Here is a 27,316-nt window from a genome sequence, read left to right as displayed (position 1 = left end):
GAGAACTGGTACAACCCCCACCTTATCCCCCCATGATGCAGAAACTGAAACATCTCACCAAAGGCATGTGGCTTCCCAATGTGCCCTGGGCAAAATCTGGGACTATGAACTTCAAAGGAAAATCTGAGTTCTCAGCCTCAAGCAGGGGAGATACACCAAGCCTGCTTCTCAGGGTGACTTCAGTCTGGGGCCATGGAGAGACCCCAAAGCCATGTTCTGCAGATGGCAAAAGTGTCTCCATCAGCACCCACAGCACACCTGACAGTGGGGATGCAGGAGGCATCCTGATCTCCCCCACTCCAGAGACTGCTGTCACAGGAATGAACCAATGCACAGACCTTCAAAGAGAAAATTTTATGGACGCTTTTATACACATACACAAATATTTTAATATAATGGTAACTGAAATGTTATCCATATTCTTAGTACTGTCATAATTAACTAAAAAGATATTTTTTAAAATTTTGTAAAAATGACATATTTTACACATCTTCTATTTACAATTGCAATATGCTTAAATGTTATAAAACATCCACTCTGACCTTTAAAATATATGTATACTAGGACTTAGTATTAGATATATTATAATTTATAGCAAACTTAGGGTTTGCTGAGTATCTATCTGTCCAATGGGAATTTTGTAATCAGCCTGGCTTAATAAAGGCTGCTCAAAACCAAAACTTGACAACAAAAAAAGAAAAAAAAAAAAAGAGGGAATGTGCAAATACTGGGGCAGGCAAAAAAAATTTCTCAAGCTTGCATTTTTAAAAATAAAACCATGAAGGTTTCCAATAAATTAAAATCTTAACCCTCAAAATCCTTCTCCCGGTATTGTCCATCAACTTAATACTCAGTTAATTAATCTGAAAGGAAAAAAAAACCCTAAACAACAAAGAACAAACCCCAGCCCAGACCCCAGATGTCCCTGAGGCCAGGTGCTGCCCCAGTGCATCAGGCATCAGGGTTTGGTGGCGTGGCTGCTGCTGGCCCCGAGGAGCTGGCTCTGTGCATGACTCGGGAGTACGTGCGCTCCATCCCCGCGGGCTTGGCCGAGTACGCAATCTGCTCAGAGACAGAAAGAGAAGAGAAACAGTAAGAGAGACATGGACAATTTGGTGTCTGAACTGTCTGTTGTCTAACCAAGGATTTGCCATTTTTGAATTGTTACATGATGCCAAGGATCTGACAGAGGAAAAGGACCTTTCCCTGGGAAATGGAGGCTGCAGGGACAGGGATGACGTCCTCAGAGTCAGGGGGAAAATGGGGCTGGGCTGGCTTCTGCCAAGCTCCATGGGCTTCCCTGAACTGCCCCACGCTCACAGAAGTCCCCTACACTTAGCAAACTCAGGGACACCCACATTAGCACCCCCTGACCATGGCACAGACAGGCCCAGCTCTGCCCAGGCTGTCTTTGGGATGCAGCAGAGCTGCACACTGGGCAGCAGGGCTGGGACCAAGTGCCAGGCTGAGCCTGGCAGAGCTGCAGCTGAGCAGCAGTGGCAAAAGCTCTGCCCTGTCCTATGCTAGGCTTTAGCAAGAAGGAAGATATTTTTCCTGAAGAAGCTCTTCTAGCCTTGGTAATAACTCTTTTTTCCTACTTCTATAAAAGCAGACTGGAAGCCTGTCTTCCTCCATGGGTGCTTTGTTGAAGCATTCTCAGCAGAGACAGGGCCATCCCCACTGACCACAGCACCAGCAGTGGAAGAGAAACCTCTCCCCCTGCCAAAGCTCCAGGTGGAGCCCTACAGCACCAAGCCCCAGCTGTCCTTGGCCAGGGCTGCAGGTCAGCCACAGCTGAGCTGCCATTTGGGCACAGACAGCTCTGGGAAGGAGCTGCTCTCACACCAGGGGCTGCAGGAGGAGCACTGGGGCTTTGGGCACACACTGGCAGCCACTTTCCCTGCTATTGGCATTTGCTTTTGCATTAGAGGGCTCTTGTTGAGCTGCCTCACTGGCCTCCCCAAAGTTCACAACCAGGACCCTAAAGAGCAGGATCTCAAAACTGCTCATGGACAACAATCACACATAAGCCTTGGATATTTTTTTAAACTCCCTGAGAAGGGAGTCATTGAGATGAAATTAAACAAACATTCCCAGCAGAAAAACCAGCAAGTGAAGGAAGTATGACATTAAAAGAAAAAAATAGATGTAAGAAAAATGAACATACCACTTTTGGCTATAGTATTGAGGGAAATGTTAGACAAGGAAGAAGAGAAGCTGTATAAGCAAGGACCATGACAGAGCTGTCAGAAAAGAAGAACAAAAAAGAGAAAAACAAAAAAAGAGAAAAACATGTAGTGATGAAAAAGTCACTGTCAGTAGGTGAGAAACAAAACTCTTTTGAATATAGCAATGGGAAAGATGGCAAATTTTACTGGTGTAAAGCACACAGCACAGATGCAAGAGAGCCCCAAGCTTTCCAACTGTGAGATAATTTCAGCCACAGTTTATGGCATGTGATTTCTCTGAGGAAATACTCTCAGAAGCAGGGAGTTCACGAGCTCACTGCAAGAGTAGAGTTTTGTCAAAACCCCACACTGCCCAGAAAATGGGGCTTCCCCAAAGCATTGCAAGTGGGAGACTGTTTTCAGGGTGGACTTTAAAATTCAGATGATTTTGGTAATAGAGATGACAATTTTGACTTTTGTTGGATGAACTCTTTACACATTAGCACTGCTTTGCACAAGTAATTTTGTATTATTTAGTAGGAAGAAAACTCAGAGCTCCCAGATATAAATACAGGTATGAGCATTTAACAGAACTCTCCAAATGATTTATGAATGCTGAATGGGCAGCTTGTGCCTCATTTGAGGTGACCATCCATTTCCCATTCCTGTGGGAAACACTGGTTCACACAAGACACATGGTATTGTCTGTGCACACTGACTAGATGGTCAAAATAACATCCATGTGAGATGAGTGAATATTGATTAACAAATAATTCCCTTAACACTTACATACTGAACCAAACAGTGGTAAAACTAGTTATGATAAAATCACTGGAATGCTTGAGGTTCACAAATCTTTATACACCTGAAGAGGAGAGGAGCACAGCTCCCAGAACTGCAGCCACCCTGAGCTTGACCCCCACCTGCAGGCACCAGGCCTCCAGGCAATCAGATTTACACCCAAGGAAAACCTCACTCAGTGCCACAATACATAAGCACAGCAATGGGCAAAACATTCAGGTCAGTCCTTATTCTCCTCATATGTGAAGATGAACAATACAGCATGGGGTGATGGAAAGCCAGTTAGGCACTTCTGTGAGATGCCACCACTGATACCAGTGGTCAAACCAAGTGACTCTACTCCATCAGTGCTTTCAGATGCTACAGGCACCTGGAAATGCAGCACAACTGATAGAGAGAACTATTTATCAGATCCAGTCCAAGGTAGCCTGCCCATAAGCATGCAGAACGATAATTAAACATGGTTTAATTAGCACTTCAGTATACAAATTGCTCAATGTTTAATTGAGACAGAAAATATGAAAAAAATCTGCCTGGACAGCAGTAGAAGAGCTGCACTGGAGTCCAGTTCAGAATTTTGAGATTTTATCCATGCATGCTCATCCTTCTGAAGCTGCTAAAATACATGGCATCTATTTTGACAGTGTACTCAAGCATAAAAAGCCCTTGAAAAATAACTTTCTCTGAAAGCTGAATATAAATAGAAACAATAAAGATACCTCCTGTGGTTATAAGCTACATCTTAAATAGCAATTTACTGTTTTAATTAAATACATCACAGCTATAGGACAAAGCAAGCAAAGCATAAAGCACTAGTTTAGACTGACTATCTTTCTATGCCTCTAAACCCCAGTCAGCATTTAGCCTCACAAACATTCAGCTTTTCAATATGTGGCAAGGCAACCAGAAAACAGATCTTTGTTGGACCATATTTGCTATATAGAATATACTTCTATTAAAAAAAACCAAAAAACAAAAAAAACCCCAAATTAAACAGGGAAGAAACAAAACCCAAAACTGAAAAAAAACCCCAAACTGTTTTCTCAGTCACTATTGCAGTTTTGCTCTACAGCTTCATTTGTCACAAGAAGACACAATTAGGCACCCTCACTGAGCCCAACCAGCACCAAAACAGATGTTCTGACCTGTTCATTCATAACTACAGAGAGCTCGCTGAGCATATCCTTGTAATGAGACTTCATCTCCCCCTGATACTCAAATTGATCCTCCTTAATAAGGCGTTCATTGACATCCAGGGCATGTCCACAGGCTTCAGCAAATTGCCTGCAAGCACCAAAACACAAGAAACAATGAAACAAGTTTTGTAGTAATGAAAAAAACTTACCTACATCTACACACACAGTGCTGTCTCTGCTCCCCCTTGCAAATTGCACCTTGTTAGAAGGGAATTTCAGAAGTCATTCTCAGATCAAAAGGAATGTATTCTACCAGGGTAGCCCAGAACTGCAGTAAACATTGTAAGATAGGGGAAATGCAGATGTAAATTAGGCTGGTTCAAATCAGCCTGATTTCATGCCTCACCTGCTTGTGCCATGCAGAGTGTTCTATGTGGGGGGTGAAAAGCCTAAAATTAATGTTTACCTGAAGATTTCCTTCAGAAGCTTGACTTGATTATCAGGATATCTCTTAGCATTTGTCTCTTCAAGAAAAGCTCGAGCATAGGCCATTGGTCCAGCATTTACCTGGGTAAAAAAATACACAGCTTAGACAAGAGAACTTAAGCCATTCCTTATTGTTTCTTTAAATTAGCCTTTAAAATCAGCAGTCATCAATGCCAGTGGAAGACTTTCCATTCCTTAGTTTAGTGTGGAATCTAACAGTAATATAATACAAGATATGCCAAAGACAAAAAAATATCTGGAATGATGAAAATCAGAATAAAAATTTAGGTAGATGCATTATAAAAAAGGAGAATAAAGGCAGCAGTGTCATTACCTTGACACTGACACTTCCTTGGAGCTTGAGCTGCAGTCGGATCATGTCCACTTCTTCCATTGTGCAAAGCTGATTGAGCTCTGAGACCTTTTTGGACATCTCATCAATGGCCACCTCGATGGGGTTCAGCTCTGTGCTGGTTTGGCTTATGACCTGAATCCGCTTCTTCACGTAGGGAAACAGGTGACTGGCTACTCGAGAGAGAGAAATGGATCAGAGAACTCACCCAACAACACTTAGGAAAGCAAAACAATTCAGTCAAAGTATTAACTTTTGACTTTGTCAATCTCTTTATCTACCCATAAAAATTTTAATCACTGAATGAGTAGAAGTGACACAGCAGGTCCAAACTGAATTCTGATGTACGTGGCACTGGAAGAACATTTCCTTTTGAACTCATGGGTGTTTGACAGCAAGCTCTGCCCCATGCACGTGGCAAAAACCACTCAGTGCTCAGATTTTAGAATCCACAAATTTCTTCTTCTGAGTTAAGGCATCAAATTATAAGTCCACACTGAACTTAGTGCACAGCTCAAAGAACACAGCTCAAACCATCACATCAAACATACTTCAGGTTAGAGGCAGAAGCTGAACTGGGAATCATTCATTGTGCTGGTGTTGGCTGGGATAAAGTTAATTTTCATCACAATAGCTGGTACAGGGTGTGGTGTTTGTCTTCCCAGGACACTGCTACATGTGATAGAGCACTGCTTTCTTGGAATTACTTTTACCTGCCTTCCCAGGGAAGCAGCAAATGAACCCCTGGTTTTGCTCAGCTTGTTTGTGCAGCTTCTGCTTTACCTATTAAACTGTCTTTATCTCAGCCTGTGAGTTTTTTCACATTTACACTTCTGATTTTCCCCATCCCACTAGAGGATGCTCATTGAGTGAGTAGCTGCATGGGGCTTAGCTGCCAGCTGAGGTTAAACCAGCACACTCACCTCACCTGCAGATGAACCTATTATTAAAACATCCTTAAAGAAATGAAAAGGTACTTTTAACATTCAACCTAAATACTGCTATGGGACCTGACAGAGGAATTATTCACCTTTAAAACTCTTTCAGTCAAGGCCTTTCATGGATCTTAGGGAGTTTAGCAAAGGTATTGTAATGGTGCATTAAGTCTGATCTGAGCTAACACTTCTGATTGCCCTACATGCTTTGGAAGGTCTCCCAAACTCCATGCATGTCCTTCTCCATTAAGCATCTGCTTCCAGTCAGTTCAGACCTAAATAACTCCAGTTTACAGTGTGTCTGTCTCACTGGAGAACAGGAAACGAAGGACTTCCAGAGCTGGAAGCACGAGCCAGGCATGGCAGAGAGCCATGAACCAAGGACTGCAGCCAGCTGCACTTGCCCTCTGCCCAGCAGGCTCTGGAGCAGAGATCCACTGCAGGTGCCACTCCAGCCACCCAGGCACAACTGACTTCACTCCTCCAGTCACAGCAGACACCTTCCTTCCTCCTCAAACTAAAACCACTTAAATTTACACAGGAAACAAATGAAAGCACATGACTTTATCAAATAGGAGTGAAGAAAAAAAGAGAGAGGAAAATAATGTTTCCTTTAGTGAAAAGCACTGAGGTAAGGTAGGTGCCAAAGGGAAAAGCAGGGGAGAAGAGGAGGTCATCAAATTCTCACTGAATGCCAAAGATAGAGCAGGGCTGAGAGCAGTGGGAGCTGATGACAGCATGTAATAACCCAGGGAAAATATCCTGCCAGAATAACAGCCCTCTGTTTTTACCAAACAGACCATAACAGCTGCCCTTTCAAGTCAGTGAAACTACCTGCTTCAATACATATCTCAAAACACCTACTGCTGCAGAAGCACTTAAAAAAACCACACACAAGCTATTCCTTCTTTCTTCTTATTACAAGCAAATCTGTGTCATGTAACATGACACCCTCAGACATCAGTGCCTCCTTCCTGACTTGCCAGAAGAGAACTTTTAGGTGACTGTGCTTGCACTGTAAGTAGTTTTGTTCCCTTTGTCCTTTGGGGGAGGCAGAGGCACTGAAGTTGGTAGGGAACTGGATTTTGTGTCACTTGGGAGCCTTTGCTGTGAACATCAGCCTCTCTGCCCACAGCTGCCCATGAGAACAATGCCTCCATCTCAGACAGTTCCTCATACATCAAAATTCAGACATGTCAAGTTTCAGCAGCTACTAGTCTCACAAAGGAGGCCTTTAAAAAGAGATTTCAAACATGATAAGGAGCTAAAAACTTCAGTTTAATATGACTCATTAAGACATATCTAGTGCTCCTGACATTCCTGCCTTAAAACACTGATTGAAATCTTACCTCTAGCTTAAAAAAAATTCTATATAGTGTACCTTACTCCCATTTTGAACAAAAATTTCTGTCTGCAAGTTTTACTCTTAGCAGAACAGACATTCTATTGGCTTTTTCTTTGAATTATTATTAAAAGAAAATGGTTCTGAGTGCTAAGCTGCCTCCAGCAGAACCACTCCCAAGTTACATCACTGCAAGAACAGTTAAGATGTCAATTATAAGGGAAAATAAAGCAGCTGAATGGAAATAACTATCCCTGAGATGGTCAGCAGGTGTGTAAGGAAGCACAGGACCCAGTGAAAAGCCGAGTTACCATTGTGCCCAACTGAGTGAGGGACACGTGGCAGCCAAGCTGCCCCTCTGGGCTGGGCTGGAGCCGGGATGGGAGCAGGGATGGGAGCAGGGATGGGAGCAGGGATGGGAGCAGGGCCGGGAGCAGGGATGGGAGCAGGGCCGGGAGCAGGGCCGGGAGCAGGGATGGGAGCAGGGATGGGAGCAGGGCCGGGAGCAGGGATGGGAGCAGGGCCGGGAGCAGGGCCGGGAGCAGGGCCGGGAGCAGGGCCGGGAGCAGGGCCGGGAGCAGGGCCGGGAGCAGGGCCGGGAGCAGGGCCAGGAGCAGGGCCGGGAGCAGGGCCGGGAGCAGGGCCGGGAGCAGGGATGGGAGCAGGGCCGGGAGCAGGGATGGGAGCAGGGCTGGAGCAGGGATGGGAGCAGGGCTGGAGCAGGGATGGGAGCAGGGCCGGGAGCAGGGCCGGGAGCAGGGATGGGAGCAGGGCCGGGAGCAGGGATGGGAGCAGGGCTGGAGCAGGGATGGGAGCAGGGCCGGGAGCAGGGCCGGGAGCAGGGCCGGGAGCAGGGCCGGGAGCAGGGCCGGGAGCAGGGCTGGAGCAGGGATGGGAGCAGGGATGGGAGCAGGGATGGAGCAGGGATGGGAGCAGGGCCGGGAGCAGGGCCGGGAGCAGGGATGGGAGCAGGGCCGGGAGCAGGGCCGGGAGCAGGGCCGGAGCAGGGATGGGAGCAGGGATGGAGCAGGGATGGGAGCAGGGATGGAGCAGGGATGGGAGCAGGGATGGGAGCAGGGATGGAGCAGGGATGGGAGCAGGGATGGAGCAGGGCAGGAGCAGGGCCGGGAGCAGGGCCGGAGCAGGGCCGGGAGCAGGGCCGGGAGCAGGGCCGGAGCAGGGCCGGGAGCAGGGCCGGGAGCAGGGCCGGGAGCAGGGCCGGAGCAGGGCCGGGAGCAGGGCCGGGAGCAGGGATGGGAGCAGGGATGGAGCAGGGCAGGAGCAGGGCCGGGAGCAGGGCCGGAGCAGGGCCGGGAGCAGGGATGGGAGCAGGGATGGGAGCAGGGCCGGGAGCAGGGCTGGAGCAGGGATGGGAGCAGGGCCGGAGCAGGGCCAGACGTACTGGTGAGGATGGTGCGCCGCTTGCACTGCTCCTCCACGCCGCCGTGCTTCTTGCCCGACAGCGTGAAGGGCGTCTCGAACACGAAGCGGTTGATGTTGTGGTGCATCTCAAAGTCAGTCCTTCGATCCTCCGCCTCCTTCTCCTCAAAGAAAGGTGTCACATAGGTCACCTGGATGTAGGCGTATTTGGGGTCCAGGTCTTTGGGGTTCACCTGTGGCACAGCGAACAGAATAAAATCATGTTAAGGGTGATGAGCTCCCAAGGCATCCATTACATTATTTATTTATAGCCATACCAATGAAAACAGACTTCTAAATGATCATGGAAGGACACAAAGAGCTCCCTAAGAAGAGTGGGACCTTTGACTATACCATCGGCAAAATGGATGAAAGCTAAATGAGACAGAAAACAATCTGCACTGCAGCAAACACCTGCCTGCTCCTCTTGCACCATGCACTCAGTTCTCTCCCTGTGCAGCACCACATCTTTCATACCTTGTTTGAATCCTGGATGATCTTCACGTTATCGATCCCAAACTTGTCTGCGTAAAGTTTCATCAGCCTTTGAGAGATCTCAGACAAGCCAGTTAATTTGGGCTCTTTATAGATATACTCTTTACCTTCCTCTTCTTCAAAAAAGCCCTGTTTGGAAAGAAACAAAAGGGTACAGTGAACATAACAGGTAGGGCAAAACCTAAACGAGGTGCTTACATCAGGAATCAAGGTTGCCTGTGTACCCACCAGAGCATCCAGCACCTAAATTAAAAGCTTACCTCTGTCCACTCCTAGAAGGACATGTGCCTAGAGGTCAGTGTTTATATTGGTCTGCAATCTCCAGTTACCCAGGAAAAGATCCCTACACATTCATTCACTTAAGAAACTGAGCTGCTTAAAGAGTTATAGGGCTTTCTTTAAAATGCTGATGTGTGTATGATGAAAAAACCCTCATGTATTAAAAACTAGACATGTCAGGAGTACTGTGGATATTACTGGAAACCAATAACTAATAGCTGCAACAGCAGCTCATCTGACAGCACCTTCTTCAGTCTCAGTGACCTTCTAACATTGCATGATTTTTAACATTATCAGTTCCATAGGCATATGAGGAACTTCACAGGTAATTAGAGAAAAAATCTAGAGCTCTAAAGTTGACATCCTATAAACATCTGTTGAGCTGGGTAGGCAACTGACTTCCTATTGATTACACTGAGAAAATATCTACAGGATCATAATCTGGTTTCTGATCTCATTTTCACTAAAGTAAAATTGCTTTATGTGGGAAAACTTCATTAATTTGACACAATCATACTTAAACATACTGCTTTGAACTGTTTCTGCCAAAGACATCTGCTTTCCCTTACTATTCTGTGTTTCCAACAAAACCCCTCATGTTTTCCAAATTAATCACATAGCAAGCTAGAAAATAGTTTATGCTCTTAAACCCTGATTCTGTGTGTGTTTGCATGCTGAAACACAGTGTTTATATGGAAGTGCCAAATCTCTGCTGATGCTGCATGGCACATTGAGATGATATCTCTGTTAATCGTTTTACTTTAAAAAAAAATACCTGAAAGCAAACCACTAACAGATTTAGTCTTATCTCTAATGCAAGAGACATCATTTAAGTACATATTCCCTACAGTATTTCAGCTGACAAGTGACAAGCAGAAGTTAACTGTGAGCTATAAATAATCATGTCTGCCATATGCTATATGTCTGGCAAACACTATTAAAAGTAAGATTAAATACTTTTCAGAAGCCAAATATCCTCCAATTTTAGGATTTTAAAATATTAAGCAGCCAAGGTTACATTATCAATGCATATCCCTGGATTATTTTCATCCTGGCTGGTTTGGTCCTGTAAGGACAACACAGCCTCACAGATAAAAATTATTACAGGGAGCAGCTGATGGTGATGGAAGGCAGATGACCTCCTGAATACTGAGCTCTGATGTTCTGAGAGACCAAAGCCTGTCACTGTGGGAGTTCTGATAAGTGATAAGGCCCTTCCTCATCCTCACACACCTCCAGACACAGCCTTGGAGCTCACGGCACATCAGACCCTTCTCTGCCCTTTGTTGAAAGGTGTTGAGGTAAAGCCTTCTGCTTGACCTGCCAGAATTGGCATCTAATGGTTCTTTCTGTGTCTCACTCCACAGTGAGTGACTGTGATCACTAGGAAACTCTGCCCTCCATCTTCTCCATCTTCTTGTACACACAGTAGAACAAGCCCTCAGCTCTACCTTCACAGGACACTGCTCTGAAAAACAGGCCTTGAATGTCTTTGCTTATCAGCACAATATGAGTTCCCAGCTATTCAATATATTTAACAATATTTTTTTTTTTTGGCTCTTAATTCAAGAAAGATACTGACTTCTCAAGCATGCATCTGTGAGCAAACTCATATGCACTGGCTAGTGTGGTCACTTGGGGGTGCAATGAGATATTGTCACCAAAGGCCTCTAACAGAATGTGCAGTCTAAAACAACAGCTGCCATGAGATCTGGCTCCCTGAGCTGGCAAATGAAACTTGCTGGTGAAAACAGATGACTGTGTCCTCCCTGAGGATCACATTAATTCAAACCATCCTTGCACAGGGTCCCTGCAGCAATGCAGTAACCAAACAGTGTCTCTGCCTTTGCATGAAGAACAGTTTTCAGGTGCAGCTGCAGATCATCTTTCTCCACTAAGGAGCCCCAAAATTCTCCCTCCCAGCATTAACATTATTCTTTTGTTCTTTAATCTGCTTTCTCTGCAGCTTTTCTTTCAGTTAGGGAACAGAGGGCACATCACATCTCTCCTGCAAAGGGTAAGGAGAATGCAGTGCTTGCTGCCTTTAGAGTCCAGCGACTAGGGGAACAAACAGAGGAGACACAGCTATGACAATGTTAGACCCTTTAGAGCACTAAAGCTGTTTAAATGAAGTTGCCCTTGTGGCACTGGCACCTGGAAAGTCATTGCACTGTTACAGAGATGCTGACCTGGTTCAGCAGAAGTGCTGCAGCTAAATTGCCCAGTGGGAGACACACTGGCTGTGGGAGAATGCTGGCCAGAGGCTGCAGTAGGAGAGCCCTGCTTTGTCCTGTGCTGCTCCCAGTTTGAGGAAGGCCATAAGGAAAACTCTGCCCTTCCTCAGGTGCAGATCACTTCCTCCTTGAATTTGGCAAATTCAGCTTTGCTAATCTGCCCAGAGAGCCACAACCTGCCATTCCCCTCTGAATTCTCATTTGCTTGCTCCTACAAGGGACTGCCATGGCCACAGCCTGCCCAGGGAGCTCCAGTGACCACTGTGCCACTCAGGCTGACACAACAGCTCTTCTCTTGGGAGCTGCTGGGCAGGCCAGGAAAGCAGGCTTCCATTCAAACAGCATTAATGCTACCCCAAGACTTTCAACAGAGGAAGAGAGGGTCCAATCCCACTGCCAGTGAAGCTGGGAGGAACTTCCACTGGGATGAGATGAAGCAGCATTGGACCCCACAGTGCACACACAACATGATGACAGATACAGCTCGGTAATTCAGGAAACTGAACAAACACAAGTTAGTTTGTAGGATGCAACAATGAATGCAGCAATGTTACTTCATCTGCCACGAACCAAAGAATCAAGAGCAAAGGAAAATTAATGTTAAGTAACAGTTGAGGGAAGGATGAAGGATGTGTAAGGAGAATTAAACAAAACATGCAACAGAACTAGACTTACCACAGCCTTGAATAAGATCAAAAGGAGAAAAGAGCAAATTTCTGCATTAAAATCTAATTAGCAAACAGAATGATTCACATCAATCTGTTGTTTACACACTTTATATTTTAGAGCACAGGAAATTTTATGCTTGCCAAAACGAGGGCTAAAAGGAACATGCTGGATTGCTACACTGGTTTCTGGTAGAAGAAAACACAAAATAATGCTTCAAGGGTGCTGAAGCACAGCAGAGGGAGTAATGCTATTCTACAGTACATTGCACAGAATCGGAGGTGGCCTGGAAGCAGAAGGCAGAGGCAGTGAAAAACACAAAGCATCTACTGCATACTGCTCTGCTTTAAGATCTATTAGAGGAGAGTCCATATATCAAAGATACCTTATCTGATTCTATTTATGTTGCAGTTTGAAAAATCCTGCCCTGCCTCAGTCTCAGCTTTGCTTTATGCAGTCAAGAACTACAGCCGGCACAGAAGTCTGTTCTCTAACACACCACTAAATCCACAGCAGTGATTTACACGGAGGCAACGAGTGCTCTCTCCTGAGCAAAATCCTGCTGGGAGCCGACCCATGGAGGCAGCTTTTACCCTGTGATTCCTACCAAGCGCTTCCCTGAGCTGTGTCACAACAGGTCTGAAGTCTCTGGAGCAGAGTTGTTACCTGCCCGTAGAAAGCCACCCGGTAGTAGCGGCCGAAGAGACGCTTCTCGGAGTTCACCACTTCTGCCACCTTCAGGTAGGAGCGGTGGATGTCGTAGTAGAGCTCGGAGAGTCTCTGCAGGACAAAGGGGCCGGGGAGGGCAGCTGAGGGCACGCCAGCACTCGGGAAATGCACACAGCTCTGCACAGCCCTGCCCTGCCCTCCAAACCTTTGCAAAGATACGTGCTAAGGGAGAGATTAACCTTGCTAGCGGTCACGAAAGGTTTGTCATCTTCTGAGGAGTTTTGTGCACAGGGTCACAGAGCACCATCCCACCACCAGACACTGCTGCTGACAGAGTAAGGGGTCAGAGAACCCAAGTGCTGTTACAATAAACAGCACTTTCTCAGGACACAGAACCAAAATTTCAGCTTATTGCTACCTACCACTTTCTGTCTCTTTCAATTTGAACCCAGAAAAATCAGTAAATGAGGTTATCATCTGGCTATCCCATTATGTATTGGAATAGCCAGGTAAATAAGAAAGCCTGAAATGGTGAAGAAATTGCACAATTTATCAGCATTTTCTAAATTTAATGCAATGCAAATGTGCTCTTGATTTAAAACCCACATAAAAAGTCACATCCATTGGCTAAAGAGAAGAGGCTTGTTTGAAATCCTTTTACATTTACTGTTGCATTGATGCTGAAAAGAGGTAGGGTTTTTTTATTTTCTCACTGCACAAAACATTAAAAGGAAAAATTGCAAACAGGAAGATATAAAACATTCCTTTTAAAGAAAGCACATTTTTCTCCCTAAAAGTTTTGATCTTTACTGTTGCCTTAGGATAATTAAAAAGACCCAAACCAAACATCCACTTACTTTAAAGTCCCTCTGCTTTTCAAAAACAGCAATGATAGGCTTGTTAACCTCAGCAATAAGCTCATATCTCTCAGACTTCCAGAGGTACTCAACACACAGCTCCAGCTGTTCCACAAGAATATTCTGCAATTTCACAAATGCAAATAGTTCAGTGACTTGACAGCTGGTGGCATTTAATTAATAGCAATGCAGCAAAAGCACATATCTACTACTTCGTTTTCATTCTGGAACTTCTACATTAAGGTTTATTGCAATTGCACAATGTTTAATCAGGTATTGGTGATCTGGCTCTTCTTTAGACAAAACCCCTGAAATAACAGCAACATGAACATACTTGAATAGTTGACATCTCATGCAAAAATATGGGTTTGCTTCATGGGCTTCACCCTGCCTGACTTTTCTGGTACTTTATGTTCTCCTTAGCTAAACACCACTGCAACAGCTGTGACATTTCACTAAAAAAGCTGCATGCCTTTTAACATTGCCTGAGTACACTCACTGTAATTTGTTGCAATGTGCACAGGATTCCACTAGAAATAACACACTTAATACAGAACAGATATATAAATGTTAATGTTGCTGACCTCATTATAGGGAGTATCTTGCATCCCAGAGTCTTCCTTCATAGCACCTTCTTCTTTAATGTTGGGGGTAATGCTCAGAAAAGCAGGCCATCCCATGGAAAATAAGCCTTGAAGTGCAAGTCATAAGAAAGGCTATTAATGACTGAATGACCAGACACTTCACAAAGTTACTGGATATCATTAAAACAGAGCTGATGAGTTAATTTCTTTCACAGCCCAAATAATGAAAAGCACAAATGGTACTGACTGAGTTTATGTGACTATTTCACATTTTCCTCAATGATACAAATTCACTTCTCTAGGCAAAGGGGAACTGTAGCATTTTCCTGGTGCAGTGTTATTCCTCTCTCTGGCATTTTGGTTCCTGAGCTTTAAGTGCTGTCAGTCCTTGCAAAGCTTCAGGTGCCACACTCCTTTGTGCACAGGAATGACCCTCACAGGCTGAGGTGACACACCTGGGGAACCTGCATGTGTCTCACCTGTCAGGGCACAGTCCCCCAGCACTGCACAGCCCAGGGGAGGTAGCTCCAGGCCATGCTGGAGGTGGCCAGTGCTGCCCCAGCCAAGGCACTGCCTTGCAGAAAGCTCTGGCTGGTGGCAGCAGCTGTGGATAGGAAGGCTCATAAGGAATAAAACTGACTTAAATTGAGTATTTGCTAAGCTGAGGCCTTAGTGCCATGGCTGCAGCAGAAACAACTTGCACAGGCATGACACTTTACAGATCAGGAAGGGTCTGCCTTGCAAGGATTTTACTGCTGCTCTGGAGTGGAGAAGATAAAGCTGATGAGAGAGGTGACAAACTCCTGGCAAGGCTCATGCTTCATTTAAAAGAAGTAAAATGCTACAATGGCCCAATTAAAAAAACTAACCCATACACACTGAGATGGGAGCCTCCATTCTCTCTCTCAAGTTTTGAAAACCATTTAAGTACAGATTTAAAATCTCCCAATTTCATCACTCTAGCTACAATAATCTTTATTCAGGCAAAGTTTTTTACCACTGAACTGTCTGAAAACTATTGCTCTTCCCAGAAAGCTTCCTTCTCAAAGGATGCATTTTTTCATCTTGTCCACAGACACTTCCAAATGTACTGAAGGACTATAGTCTTTCCAAAACTGTTTTCTCTTTCCCAGATATTTGCCCTTGACCTTGGAAATTGCTCTTTGTGGAAATTGCTAACATATATCATGCTGAGAATTACCATGAAATACAGATTTCATTAACTAAATAACCATTGGCATAGAAACATTAAAAAAATATAAGCCTGTAATTCATTTTTAAAATAAGTATAACAGATTAAAAAAACTCCTTTATCTATACTAAGTTACATATGGATAACCAGATATTAAAGCCATCCCCCTGCCCTCCCAGCTTTGGATAGCCAAGGAACTGGACATGGATTTGCATGCTAAACACCAATTGACCCAAGAGGGATTTTCCTGCTGCAAAAGCCCATAACCAGAGGCATTCTGAGCAATCCATCAGACCAGCCACAGAGCATCAGGAAAGGAACTCATGATGTTTCCAACATTGCTTTCTATAACAGCCTTCAACATGCACTAGAAACAGCTTTGATTTGGTTGATACTTTTCCAGATCAGTTGGAAAACAGTAGTTTGCTCTCCTAATCAGGTTATTTGACCCACAAACAGGCACGGTTAGATCACTCACTTCCTCCATTGTGAGTTGTTAGTAACACATTACTATCAGAGCCTTGAGCATCTTCCAGGAGCATACGTGAGGTACAAATCTTTTCCATTTTCCAGTAACCTATGACATTGTAAGATGGTATTAGTACACTGCTACCGGTATGTGTTAATACATGCATATTTAATAACAACAGACTAACAAGTGAAGCATTCTCTATTAGCTCTAGCTTGCTAAACATTTAATTAAACCTTTTGCACAAAACACACGTTCACTTTCCAGTCTAAGACTAGCATTTATGGAAGATTTAAAAATAAAATATTTGGGAAGAATTCAAGATGCTTTAAGAATACTTTACATATAAAGAAGGAAATTATTTTGAACAGTAATATTTATAGATACACAGTTGTTTTTGAATACACTGATATTACCTTTTCTCTTCAGGTACTCTGCAATGAGAGCAGCAATATGAATATAGCACATAGCAGCCTGTAATGAGAGACCAGCATACATGGATATGTTAAAGTACCCTGAGTCACAGCATTCATGTAAGGAGCATATACTTTCAGCACTGCCAAACCATGTGGCAGAAAAGCAAAGACAAAAGTAATCTAAGAAAATAAAGGATTAAATTATTAAATCCTACTCAAGTGTAAATTTCACAAGGTGTCTTATATAAATGCATAGATTTTTCTCAAGAAAACCATTAAGATGACTCAACAAATAAGGTATTTCCGGGTTATGCAGTGGAATTTTTTATCACCCATTTAGTCTTTGGTGAAAATGACAACACATTACAAGCAAAGCTCCTCTCCTAAGCTGTAGTGGGGGAGAAGAAAATCCTTTATGCGAGCTACTTACTGCTCATAACCTCCTCTACACCACAGCTTCTGTGCCTATAGCAGAGATGCCAAAGTGACACTGCCCTCAGCTTCCCTGTCAGACAGGTTCAAGTCTGGCTCCAGCATGGATCAGGTACTCATGATCAGGCAAGCTGGGATGAGCATATCACATCTCCAGGTGTTTTCAAACCTCTACTCCTCTGATTTCAAATGTATGAGAGAGACTGCATGATTCCCTTAACTCACTGCTGTTGTTGGTCTTCCAAAGCCCTTTCCATCAGAATAGCTCAGCCTACAGACAAGTGGATTTCCTGTTCACTTATCACATTACCTCTGATAAATCTCCGTTCCTTGCGTGAATCTTGGCCATGCTTTCGAGCCATGTCCTGCGTAACTCGGGTGTGCTGGCATAGGAATTTGCTAGGCTGTACTGCAGATCCACCAGCATCTCAGGGTCCTTCTCATGCTCCTTCATCTGAGCTGTGGCCATCAGAACCGTCCTGATGCGCTTGGTCAGGTCCTTCACCTCTGCTGGGAAATTAACGTTCTTTGGGAAAGATAAGCGATGCATCACTGAAACCATCCAAAGAGCCGTGTGCTGCACCCCTGAACAAGCTCAAGTTCTGCTTACAGAGGACCTCCATCCCCTTCCCCAGCTGGGCAGGCTTTGGAGCAGTCACAGTGCCACAAACCCTGGATGTTTTCCCCTGATGTGTCACAGCGCTACCAGATGGCCCAAGTCAGTCACCTGCTCCCCTGCCCATGGGCAACAGCTCTGCTGAAGTCAGGGAGCTGGAACAGGTGCTCCTCAATTGCTTACTGGGTCCAGAACTGGATCCTTGCACACTTTCCTCTGAGCAACAGCACCGTGTGCTATAGATAGTCCTGCTTAACTACACTGCCAGCATGTCTCACCATGGGAATAAAGCACAAGTCTGGCTCCTGACCTTCTCATACTGTGCTAGATTAAAACAGAGTCCTTATATTACTCACACCAGCTGTTCTCAACATATTTAGCTCAGCTCTCCAGTTTTTCAGATAAGCAGTGAAATACATTTGTTTTCAGACTTATTTCCATCCTTTGCTTTGTTTAAAAGCAAAACATTGAGAAAAAGTAAATGAAATTAAATACTCCCTCCTCTATGTCACACAGAGATGAGCAAGTCACAGAAGCAGTGTGACTGACTGCAGTGCTGTGAAATCAAAGCTGGACTTCAAAAACAAGTAGAATTGTAATGACATCCTATTAGATAACATCAAATTACTTCTGCTACTTATCTACCAATTTTCTTATGCTAATTTTACTATTAATCTCAGTGGAGATACCCTAAAATCACCTTCAGAAAAGGACAAAACCTCCAAAGTATAAAACTGAAAATTCACATTGACACATGTTTGGACAAGAATTGTAAAAATTTAAGACCAGAATCTTTTTGTAACAATTTTAGTACAGACAATGACTATGCTAGCAGTGGTAACTCATCTAAAGTATACTTTCAGTGAGTTAGCAAGGTTTTACAAAACCCAACTGTTGTGCCTGTTTTTGCTACTCATTTACTGAACAAAGGGAGTAATTGTACACTAAAAATTGTTTGTTAACTGCAATTATGTTCCATTAGTCCCAATGTGTGACCTCTGACATGAGGCAAATGAACAAAATAAGCAATAAATAACAAATAATACACTTTCCAAATAAAAATATTTTTGTTTAAAAGTTATTTACAGTTATTGAGCTTCTGAGTCACAAACACCTTCTTGAACTTCAGACTGCCTGAGAAAGGCACACTGTGAATGTATAAATCACTGGCTAATAGAGCCAGCAATTTTATTTACTGAAACACTTGCTCCTGTGAAATTGTTGACCTTTTGCAAGAGCTAGTGATTGACAAAAAAATGTTTCTTACTTTCATCTGCTTGTCTCCATTAGCAAAATTATTTATAATTGCGAGTGAATGCTGAAATCGAGACCCGCCAATCCCCGCATCCGCTATCAGCTGGCTCACTGCCTTGATGAGCTGCACAGGGGAGCAAACACAGGATGCAATTAGCAAAGGAATCAGAGCTGCAGAAGAGTTTTTAACCCCTATTTTAGTATGACTTGATGTACCAGGCTAGTGTAATTTCATACCTGTCTTATGTGGGTAACGTGTACAAAGGTAATCTTTCAAAATTTTGTAGCTGCTCACATTTTGCACTGTAAATATGTTACTACTGGACTTTACATGTCTGTTCCTGTACTGTCAGATTCTGTTTAGTTCCTTCATCAGCTGTGCTCCAACTGCTGTAAGCAACGTGCGAGTCAAGAATAGTCATTAATCTGACAATGCAGATACTTTCACAGCTGTTGTCTCTCCCTGGAACAGAGCTGAGCAGCCCAAGAACAGCAGAGAATCCAGGCCAACTTCAGACTTGGCAGGAAAATCAAACTGCCACAGAGAATTGCCTGTCTGAGGACTGCAAAAGGATTGTCTTGCTGCAATGCATAAAAATAATAAGGATAAAAACTAATGCACATCAGTTAAATATTGATGATCTCATACTTCACTTACCTGTAGATGGGACCTGACTATTGATTTCTGCTTGTTAAATTCAAAGTTCTTCCTCATGAAAAAATAAAGAAGAGCAGATGCTTCTGTCTGAGTTGAACGTGACCTATGGTTACAGCACTTCAGGATTTCATAGCAGAGGGAACCACAAAGATCTGCTTGTCCTTGGAAGAATGCTGATGGGAACTATAGAAAAAAAAGTGTGAATATGTTCAATACTACTCTCAGGTCTTGGTGCAGTTCTTCTAAGTTAACAATTTTTTCTTAACCTTTCAGTAACTCCCACAGTTATTCATACCAGGGTTTAAAACTAAATATAATCCCACAAGCAAATTAAAATTAAAAACTATATTCAGATTTCCATACAAGCACTGTATGCCATTAAACTGGCCTCTAGGAAGCCCAGAGAGCAGCTGGCACACAGCAAGGAATCTGCAAAGAATGCATGACAGCTAACCAGGAAAAGCTGTGGGAGCTCTGCATGGTTATAAAAGCTGTACAGCAGAAGGAAAATACTTTGAGTAGAAGGGTCAGTGAACTTCCAAAGGTCAAGGGTTGGAAGAGCAGGAGACAACAGAGAAGGGCTCTCCAAACCATACCCACTGCTACCAGCAGGGTGAATGTAATACAAGACTGAGGGAGGAGAGGGGGAAATGTACACATGGGCTATAGATCTCAATTACTGGAGAACAGATCCCTGCTCCCACAGAACTATGGAAGGAGAATTCAATCCCAAAAGCTACAGGAAAAATGAGAAGGGCAATTCTGGGTATTTATTCATTCTCCCCATCACATATAGTTCTTCCATTCCCAATGTCTGGTATGTCATTTAAAGCCATCTGTGGATGGTTTACTTCATATTTCCCCCATGTCCTCAAGCTGCACTACTGGGAGAAGCATGATTTCCTCCTTTCCCCTGAGACAACCAGAGGGAGGCCACATGCTGTAAACTCAGCTACACTCTTGTGTTTCATAGAAACATTTAGGAACCAAGGCCAACTCTGCTTATTCCCACTTCCCCAGAGCAATTGTTATGTGAGTGCTACATTCTGGTTGGTTTTCAGAAGATCTCATTTTAAGCCTGTGACTTGGAAATTGTGCAGTCTTTGCAGAGGGCACCGAGTCCCTAATTGCCTATGACAATCTACACAAGTGCAATGCAAGCAAAGAAACAGTTTGACACATAACCATATTGTTTCCTATGTTTAAAACCAGGTATTTGTAAAACTGTATTAGTGGGGTGAAGTGTATGGAATACTCTCCTGCTGGTTCCTCTGGGGACAGCAGTAATCATTCACTGCTGGATTCTGCAAACCAGGTATCTGCCACAAAGACCATGGACCTCTAGGGTTTCAAGGTTTCTTCCATAGGTGGTAAAAGCAGGAAAGTAAAGGATACACCACAGAGCTGGATATCACTTGTCTACTTACATTAAAACTTTCCCCTTCTCAGTAAATTTTTCAATTTCAAAACAGAACTGTTTTTTCAGACATTGTGAACTTCTTTTAATCAGCAATAAATCAGACCATCTTTGCCAGGAATGAGTACATTAATAGAGTAAGTTCAGAACTCCTGCCAAGTGTCCAATTGTCCCCAAGCTGTAGCTGCTGTAACACATTGATGGGCATGACTAAGAAAATAAACCCAGAGTTACCTTGCCCACAAACAGCCGTAGAGCAGCAAAGACGTGTTTGAGAGCTGCTGCTGACTGGTTGATTTGCAAAAAGAGCATGTGCGTGTCAAAGACTTTCTTCATCAACACATTCTGGCAATCAGATTGCTGGAGCTGCCTCTGAAAAGTTCACAGACAAGACAGGACATTGTGGTTATTTAAGTGAATAAACAGAGAGATTACCTCAGAGTGCTCCTAGAGAGGTGCTTTGTTCTATGTAAAATTTCTGCAGATGGTGCTTTCCCAGCTTGCTGCAGACTCTTGCAAGGAAAGCACTTTGCTGTGCCTGTGCTACTCATGGATTGTATACACTGTATTTATGGGTTAGGGTGACAGAGAGGGAGCACCAAAATGTAAAAGGAGCTGCTTGCTGTATTGTGGCTGTGAGACTTTGAGCAAGTCATCTGGGCTTGTTGAAGCAATCTGAGCAATTTTTAATGAGGAAAAGGATTCACCTGACTTGCAGACATAGACAATAAGCAGTTTGGAAATCAGTTATCGAAAATCTCTGAAATCTAGTGGGATAAGCATGATTGAGAAAAGGTGATGTAACACTAGATACAAGACACTTCCAAGTAGAGCAGGGTTGTGCACAGCCCTGGATCTGTAGAATGTTCCTCTTCCACCTCGTTTTATTCAGTTTGGGTACTATGAACCAATTCCCTTCTAAAAGACCATCACTGAGGACTGGCATGTCTTATTTCCCTATCCTGCTATCTTGGACATCCTCAAGTTTTCTGTGTGCCTGCTCCCCCCAGCCTTCCTTTCACCCCATGTCCCACTAGTTCAAGCAGAAAAGAAAACCAGCAAAACATACCTGGTGATTCAGAGTGTAAAGACACAACAGGTCAAGGATTGTGAGGGAGACTTCTGTAGCAATGTTTGCCTCTGTGTCTACATACTGTACAATGTCTGTTTCATTAGAGGTGCCTGCAGCATAAAAAAAGAAAGATGAAAAACAGTCTCTTGAGTGTCATTAAAGATGATTTAATTCTGCAATCTGGTCCTTAAGTCTCATCACAGTAGAGATGGGGTCTTAACTGCACTTTTAATCAAAGTGGTATTTTGAAGAAAACTGCTTATAGGAGATGAAACGGGGGGGGGGGGAATATTTGATTCAGCTCTCACCAACAGCACCAGTTATGTGAGCACACTCTTTCACTGTTTCTGCTCATCCTCAAAGGAGGAAAGAAACCTAATTGGGAAATGGGATAGAAGACTCCAATCTCATAATTTTAAGAACCTCCTCTCAAGAAAAGGTCTGTATAGAGCCTAATCTAAATCTCAGAATTCCAGAAGGAAGTAAATAATTTCTGTACTTACTTGCAGTGCTACTGTCTATCATCTGCAAGAGTTTGGGGTTAGAAAGTGCATTTTTGCCACGGATTATTGGTAATGTTTGAGATCTGTGGTGCTTGTGGGCATCGTGACTTGAAGCAGAATGCATCCTGCAATTGAAAGGTACCATTAAAAACAGAAAAAAAAAGAATAAACTACTGTGTCTATTCAGAATTTTCCATGTCAGTTACTGCAGTGCTTCTCAATGGCTGAATTAAACAAAATGATGCAAATTCATCAGAGAAACAAAGATGAAGGAAGTCAGCAAGGTGGACAAAACAAACATATGCTGTGATTTCTTGAAATCACAGGGGACAAAACTTCCATTAAGCAATGAAAAAAAATCAGCTTAAATAATTGGCTGATATTTAGAAAACTGTCTTTGGGTGAAGAAAAACTGAGGTAAGTTCTGCAAGCTCAGAATATAAGTAAAAAATATCCTGTTCAAGAAAGAAATAATACAGTTTCTATGAGGTGAAAGAAATGATGACAATGACATTAAACATACATGTGTGCATATTCATGTGTTCTTTTAATTCTCTTTGATGCTGACAAACACATCATTAATTTGTAATGAGATGCTTACAATTAAAATATCAATGATTATTATATTTTTTAAAGGATTTTAGATTTGTAACTAGTGCAACATTCAGGAAGATTTAACATCTCAAAATTCAGGCAACTTTTAAAAATACACTTCCTGTTTATTTGTTTTAGAAATGCAATTTTCATAAATTTAAACGATAAAATTATTCTAGGACAGAATTACTTCCTAAATAACTCTAACCTGCAGCTCATAAGTCAAGCCAAAGACACTCAACTTTTTTACAGTTTAAAGCTCTGGGGCCTCTGAAGTTTGTTATATGTTTTGTCAGCCTCTTTTCATTCAAAGCTGTGACAGAGGTGAGGGCTGGAGGATGACAGCCCAGGCTGAGGGTTTATAGTTAAAATTCAATGTGCCATTACCATTGTGAGAGCAGCCCTGATGCCTGGCCAGAGGAGTTTGAGCCTTTAAGAGTTCCATTATTCTGGGTGGCCTGGACAAACTTAAAAGCAGCTGCAATTTTCCTGTTAAAAGAGAGAGAAAATAAGTGTTGATCTGTTATGAAACGTGACATTGATTTTGCCATGTCCCTGAAGAGTAAATGCAGGACTGGCAAAACCTGTCATGGAGCAACAACTGGTTCATCTGGTGACCTTTAATTCTGACACCACATGACATATAGAGGAGTTCACAGCAGTAACATAAAATTAAAAATGAAACATCAGTTGAGACAAAGCGTGCATTCCACATTTCACAGTTGAACATGATCTCACATTTTTTCAGGGAGACAGGAGATTTTTTTATTTTATTGCTGTGAAACAATTATCTATGCCCATTAAAACTGTTCTTTCCATGACATGGATGGAAATACAGTGTTCAGAGTTCTCTTGTTTGGCATATGCACAGAAATATGGTCAAGAATGGCCCCAGTATTTTGGGTTATAAATGCAATAATGGTTATCACACCATGGAATTCATCCTTTATAGCAGGTATATACTCAGATATGCAGAACATCACAATAACATCATTTGCATAAAAGAAAAAATGAAGCATACATTAGCTTCAGTTCCACAAATAGATTCTTTAAAGAGAAAATTAATGGATACACTGTTAATCTAAGTCTAATAAATGATGTAATATAAATGATGTAAAATACTGCAACACAGAGTCTGTAACTACAGAATTACCTGACAATATTGCGTTTTCCTAGATATCTGAAATTTTGCAGACAAACCCTGAAAGATAAAACAACACATTTTATGGCTATTAATGGCTTTGCAATTACAGAAAAATGCTGAATCTTTGTGCCTCACTGACACCCACTGCATATGCACCTGCTAGTAAGCAAAAAGAAGAGGATGAAGCAGTACCCAGCCTGGGGAACTAATACTACACGAGGTGTGGCAGCACTTTGCACACCCATGTTCTCTTCCTCCACAATTCAAGATTCCTGCCTGGTGAGATGGCTTGTCTTTGCCAAAAACCTGGCTGCAAAATCATTGCTTCTTCATCAGCTAAAGGTAAAGAATTCACATTTCAACAAGATGGTGAGGAAATTCCAAAACCAGCTCCCTGCTGGATTGTACAGTCATGCATAAATTGGATTGAGCAAACCACCCTGGGGATGTGAAAAGCAGGTCATCCTACATTATGTGACTTTTCTTATGGCTGGGAAGTTTTGAGGAGCTAAATATTTTTCTCAAGGGAAGAATAGAATCTCAACCCCAAATGTGAAACTAATATGAAAATCTCTTTTAGGATGAAGACCCAAAGCATTATGACCCTTGTTCATGGAAATTACAACACATTGGAGGATATGTATCATATTTACAATGTCTCAATATGATTTGGGAAGACTAGAGCAAAATCATTTAAGATACAAGAGCTACTTCAGACTATTCCAATAGGTGGACAAACCCAAAGAGGAACTGTTTGCAGCCAGCACTTCAACACAATATTCAACACAAAAATCAAACGACCAAAAAAAGAAACCAACTTACTCTAAAATGCTGAAAAAGTCTGTTATTTCTGAGAAGGGTGCTCGCAACCAGTAGGAAATCAGTGCATCTAAGGGGAGATATGAAAATACATTATGTACCCATTACAAGGAATTAAATTTAGCCCAAAGCCTATAAAATACTCTGATAATTATTCTAATTTGATGTTCACATGGATTCAGCACTCACAGTATTTTACAGCAACATAAACTGAGTGCACAGTTTTTACCTTCTGAAATGGTTTTCATAATGTGAAGGAAGCACATGAGAAGGCTTCTAGTTTCAGCTTGATCCAGCTTGTCAAAACGAAGAGTTGACCCAATCAAAGACAAAGGTCTCATGATCTGTTGAGGTGACAGCAAAGACTCATTGAGTACAATGATGGACTCCCACCTCTAGCAAGCCTTTTCAACATTTGCACATGTACCTTTTCACACGTGTCAGTTCTCTCACTGTTTTTTTCATTGGTACTTGGGTTAGATTCAAGACTTGCTAAGGAAGCTCTGGAGTCAGCATGGTTTGCTGCAGAGATAGCTATTGATGAAAAGGCTGTAAATGAAAGTCATAGCAAACATGCTAAACTAAAACATTTATGGATACACAAAATTAACCAAAAAAATGGAGAACTTAAAATGTGTCACATGCTGGATTGAGACAAGTGCTTTGAACTTCCAATAGCAATGCTATTGATGGGTATGTTTAGTACTGAAAACATGCAACAAGTCAAAGTACAATGATTCAGTTTGCCATTTTTCATGGCATTAAAATGGCCTGTTGCATTCTGTGAGAACTGACTTAAAGACACAAAAATCAGTGGAAAGATGCCTGAATTCATTTCCCTGAATTCTGAAATGGGGCTTGGAGGTGGTGAACAAAGTAAGTTATGTTTCTACTCTTCTGTTAAGTCTGGAAAAACTATGAATATTTGCCTCCATGAGACATTAGGAGTTTTCAGGAGAAACCTTGGAACTATTTTTAAGTCAGGCAGAACTACAAGAACGAACTCAGGCAAAGGGATTTAGAGCCTGAATACTGGCATCATTCCAAAGCAGGAGAGTAAGTGAAGCAGTGGAAGTAGAACAGCTTCACAAGAGAGAGAGTCAATTCAAAGACACCCAAAGGGAAGAGAAACATTGCATACCATGTTTCCCTAGACATGGTATAGAAAGTTAATGATATTCTCCATGAATTCTAAGCAGAAAGCACAATGGATTGAGACACACACAGATCTGCCTATGTGTGTTCAGTCTGTCGCTTGTACCTGCAATAGAGTTCAGAACATCTTTGGAAAAGGAGGTGTCCACAGAGTTTGCATGTTTCATTGCTGTCTGGCTCTGAAACCCTCCAGCTGTGCTCAGGTCATCCCTGGATCCCTGTATTTGAAAGAAACAGAACCAGCTCCAGTGATAACACTCATAACTTGGATAATGACAGCACACTCAGGAGGCTTTTCTTAGAATCCAAATTTGAGAACCTACTTTCAGTTGTTTTGACAGGACAGCCTTAAAGGATCAAGGCTTGCCATAATATGCTGAAAAGTTACCTGCAATATGAGACTCCCTCATCGTGGAAGCTGTAAAGGACTAGTCAAGTCTAGCTAGTGTTTGTTCTGAAACATTAACACAGCACTGGGAAAGGAACATTACTTGCCATTAGCAATGCTCTAATGAAATGGGCTCATTTGCTGGAAGGACTGAAAGACACAGCAGCCCAGCAGAAATCTGCTTCTAGCTTTTAAAGCATTATGGTTATAACATATCTTCTATGAAACAAACATATTCCTCCAGAAGTGCAGTTTATACAGACATTTTCTGTGGCAGTAAAGTTGCTTTATGATGTTTCTGTACCCCTTCCCTCCTTCAGTTATTCATTCCCTCTGCCTCCTGGTGTAGCTTATGGTCCCTCAGTTGTATTGTGCCACCTCTGGGTACACCAAGTGATACTGCAAATACTCTGTGGGCAATGGGAGGTTTATACCACTGTGTTCCAGCCTCCTGACCTAAGGACACACCCTCACACCCCAGCCTGTGGCAGAAGTACTGCACACATTGTCTGGGACTCCAAATCTCTAACTCTGAATTTCCAGCCCTGGGACAGCAGTGTCCTGGGTCTGTTCCAGAACCCCATTCTGTTCCTTGACAGTACAGACCCCCAAGGCTCTGCAGGTAGCTCTGCAGACTGAGACCTTCCAAATCAAACTCTGCAGATGAAAATATATCAGTAAGTTTAGAACTGTATTCTGCTATCTAACTGCTGATCAGTAGTTGGTCCTCTTCCCACTGGGTCAGTCAGACTGGCTCACTTTGC

General features: G+C 42.8%; 1 protein-coding gene across 4 annotated transcripts in view; it reads right to left on the bottom strand.

Moving 5' to 3' along the window:
* Window positions 1–339: 339 nt before the first annotated feature.
* The window catches only part of DOCK10 (dedicator of cytokinesis 10), a 142,931-nt gene continuing 115,954 nt past the window's right edge, over window positions 340–27,316 (bottom strand). For 2 of the 4 annotated variants that reach the window (XM_079315255.1, XM_079315254.1), the window contains exons 34-56: window positions 26,271–26,382; window positions 25,437–25,558; window positions 25,239–25,353; window positions 25,013–25,079; window positions 24,200–24,247; window positions 23,434–23,535; window positions 22,453–22,577; window positions 21,947–22,059; window positions 21,112–21,249; window positions 19,461–19,643; window positions 18,816–18,926; window positions 17,243–17,458; window positions 16,501–16,558; window positions 16,094–16,192; window positions 14,424–14,530; window positions 13,840–13,962; window positions 12,980–13,093; window positions 9,117–9,263; window positions 8,623–8,833; window positions 4,926–5,116; window positions 4,572–4,672; window positions 4,115–4,253; window positions 340–1,062 (exon numbers count right to left, since the gene is read on the bottom strand). In XM_079315255.1, coding sequence (XP_079171381.1) covers window positions 952–1,062; window positions 4,115–4,253; window positions 4,572–4,672; window positions 4,926–5,116; window positions 8,623–8,833; window positions 9,117–9,263; window positions 12,980–13,093; window positions 13,840–13,962; window positions 14,424–14,530; window positions 16,094–16,192; window positions 16,501–16,558; window positions 17,243–17,458; window positions 18,816–18,926; window positions 19,461–19,643; window positions 21,112–21,249; window positions 21,947–22,059; window positions 22,453–22,577; window positions 23,434–23,535; window positions 24,200–24,247; window positions 25,013–25,079; window positions 25,239–25,353; window positions 25,437–25,558; window positions 26,271–26,382 — 2,853 coding nt within the window. In that variant the 3' untranslated portion in view covers window positions 340–951. Of the gene's footprint in view, window positions 1,063–1,115; window positions 2,244–4,065; window positions 4,254–4,571; window positions 4,673–4,925; window positions 5,117–8,622; window positions 8,834–9,116; window positions 9,264–12,979; window positions 13,094–13,839; window positions 13,963–14,423; window positions 14,531–16,093; window positions 16,193–16,500; window positions 16,559–17,242; window positions 17,459–18,815; window positions 18,927–19,460; window positions 19,644–21,111; window positions 21,250–21,946; window positions 22,060–22,452; window positions 22,578–23,433; window positions 23,536–24,199; window positions 24,248–25,012; window positions 25,080–25,238; window positions 25,354–25,436; window positions 25,559–26,270; window positions 26,383–27,316 lie in introns of those variants that run through there. The other 2 variants (XM_079315257.1, XM_079315256.1) reach the window with 2 other exon arrangements.

This window comes from Erithacus rubecula (assembly GCF_903797595.1).
Source record: "Erithacus rubecula genome assembly, chromosome: 11".
Lineage (NCBI taxonomy): Eukaryota > Metazoa > Chordata > Aves > Passeriformes > Muscicapidae > Erithacus > Erithacus rubecula.
The sequence above is the reverse complement of the archived record's forward strand: the minus strand, read 5'-3'. Positions and strand labels throughout refer to the sequence as shown.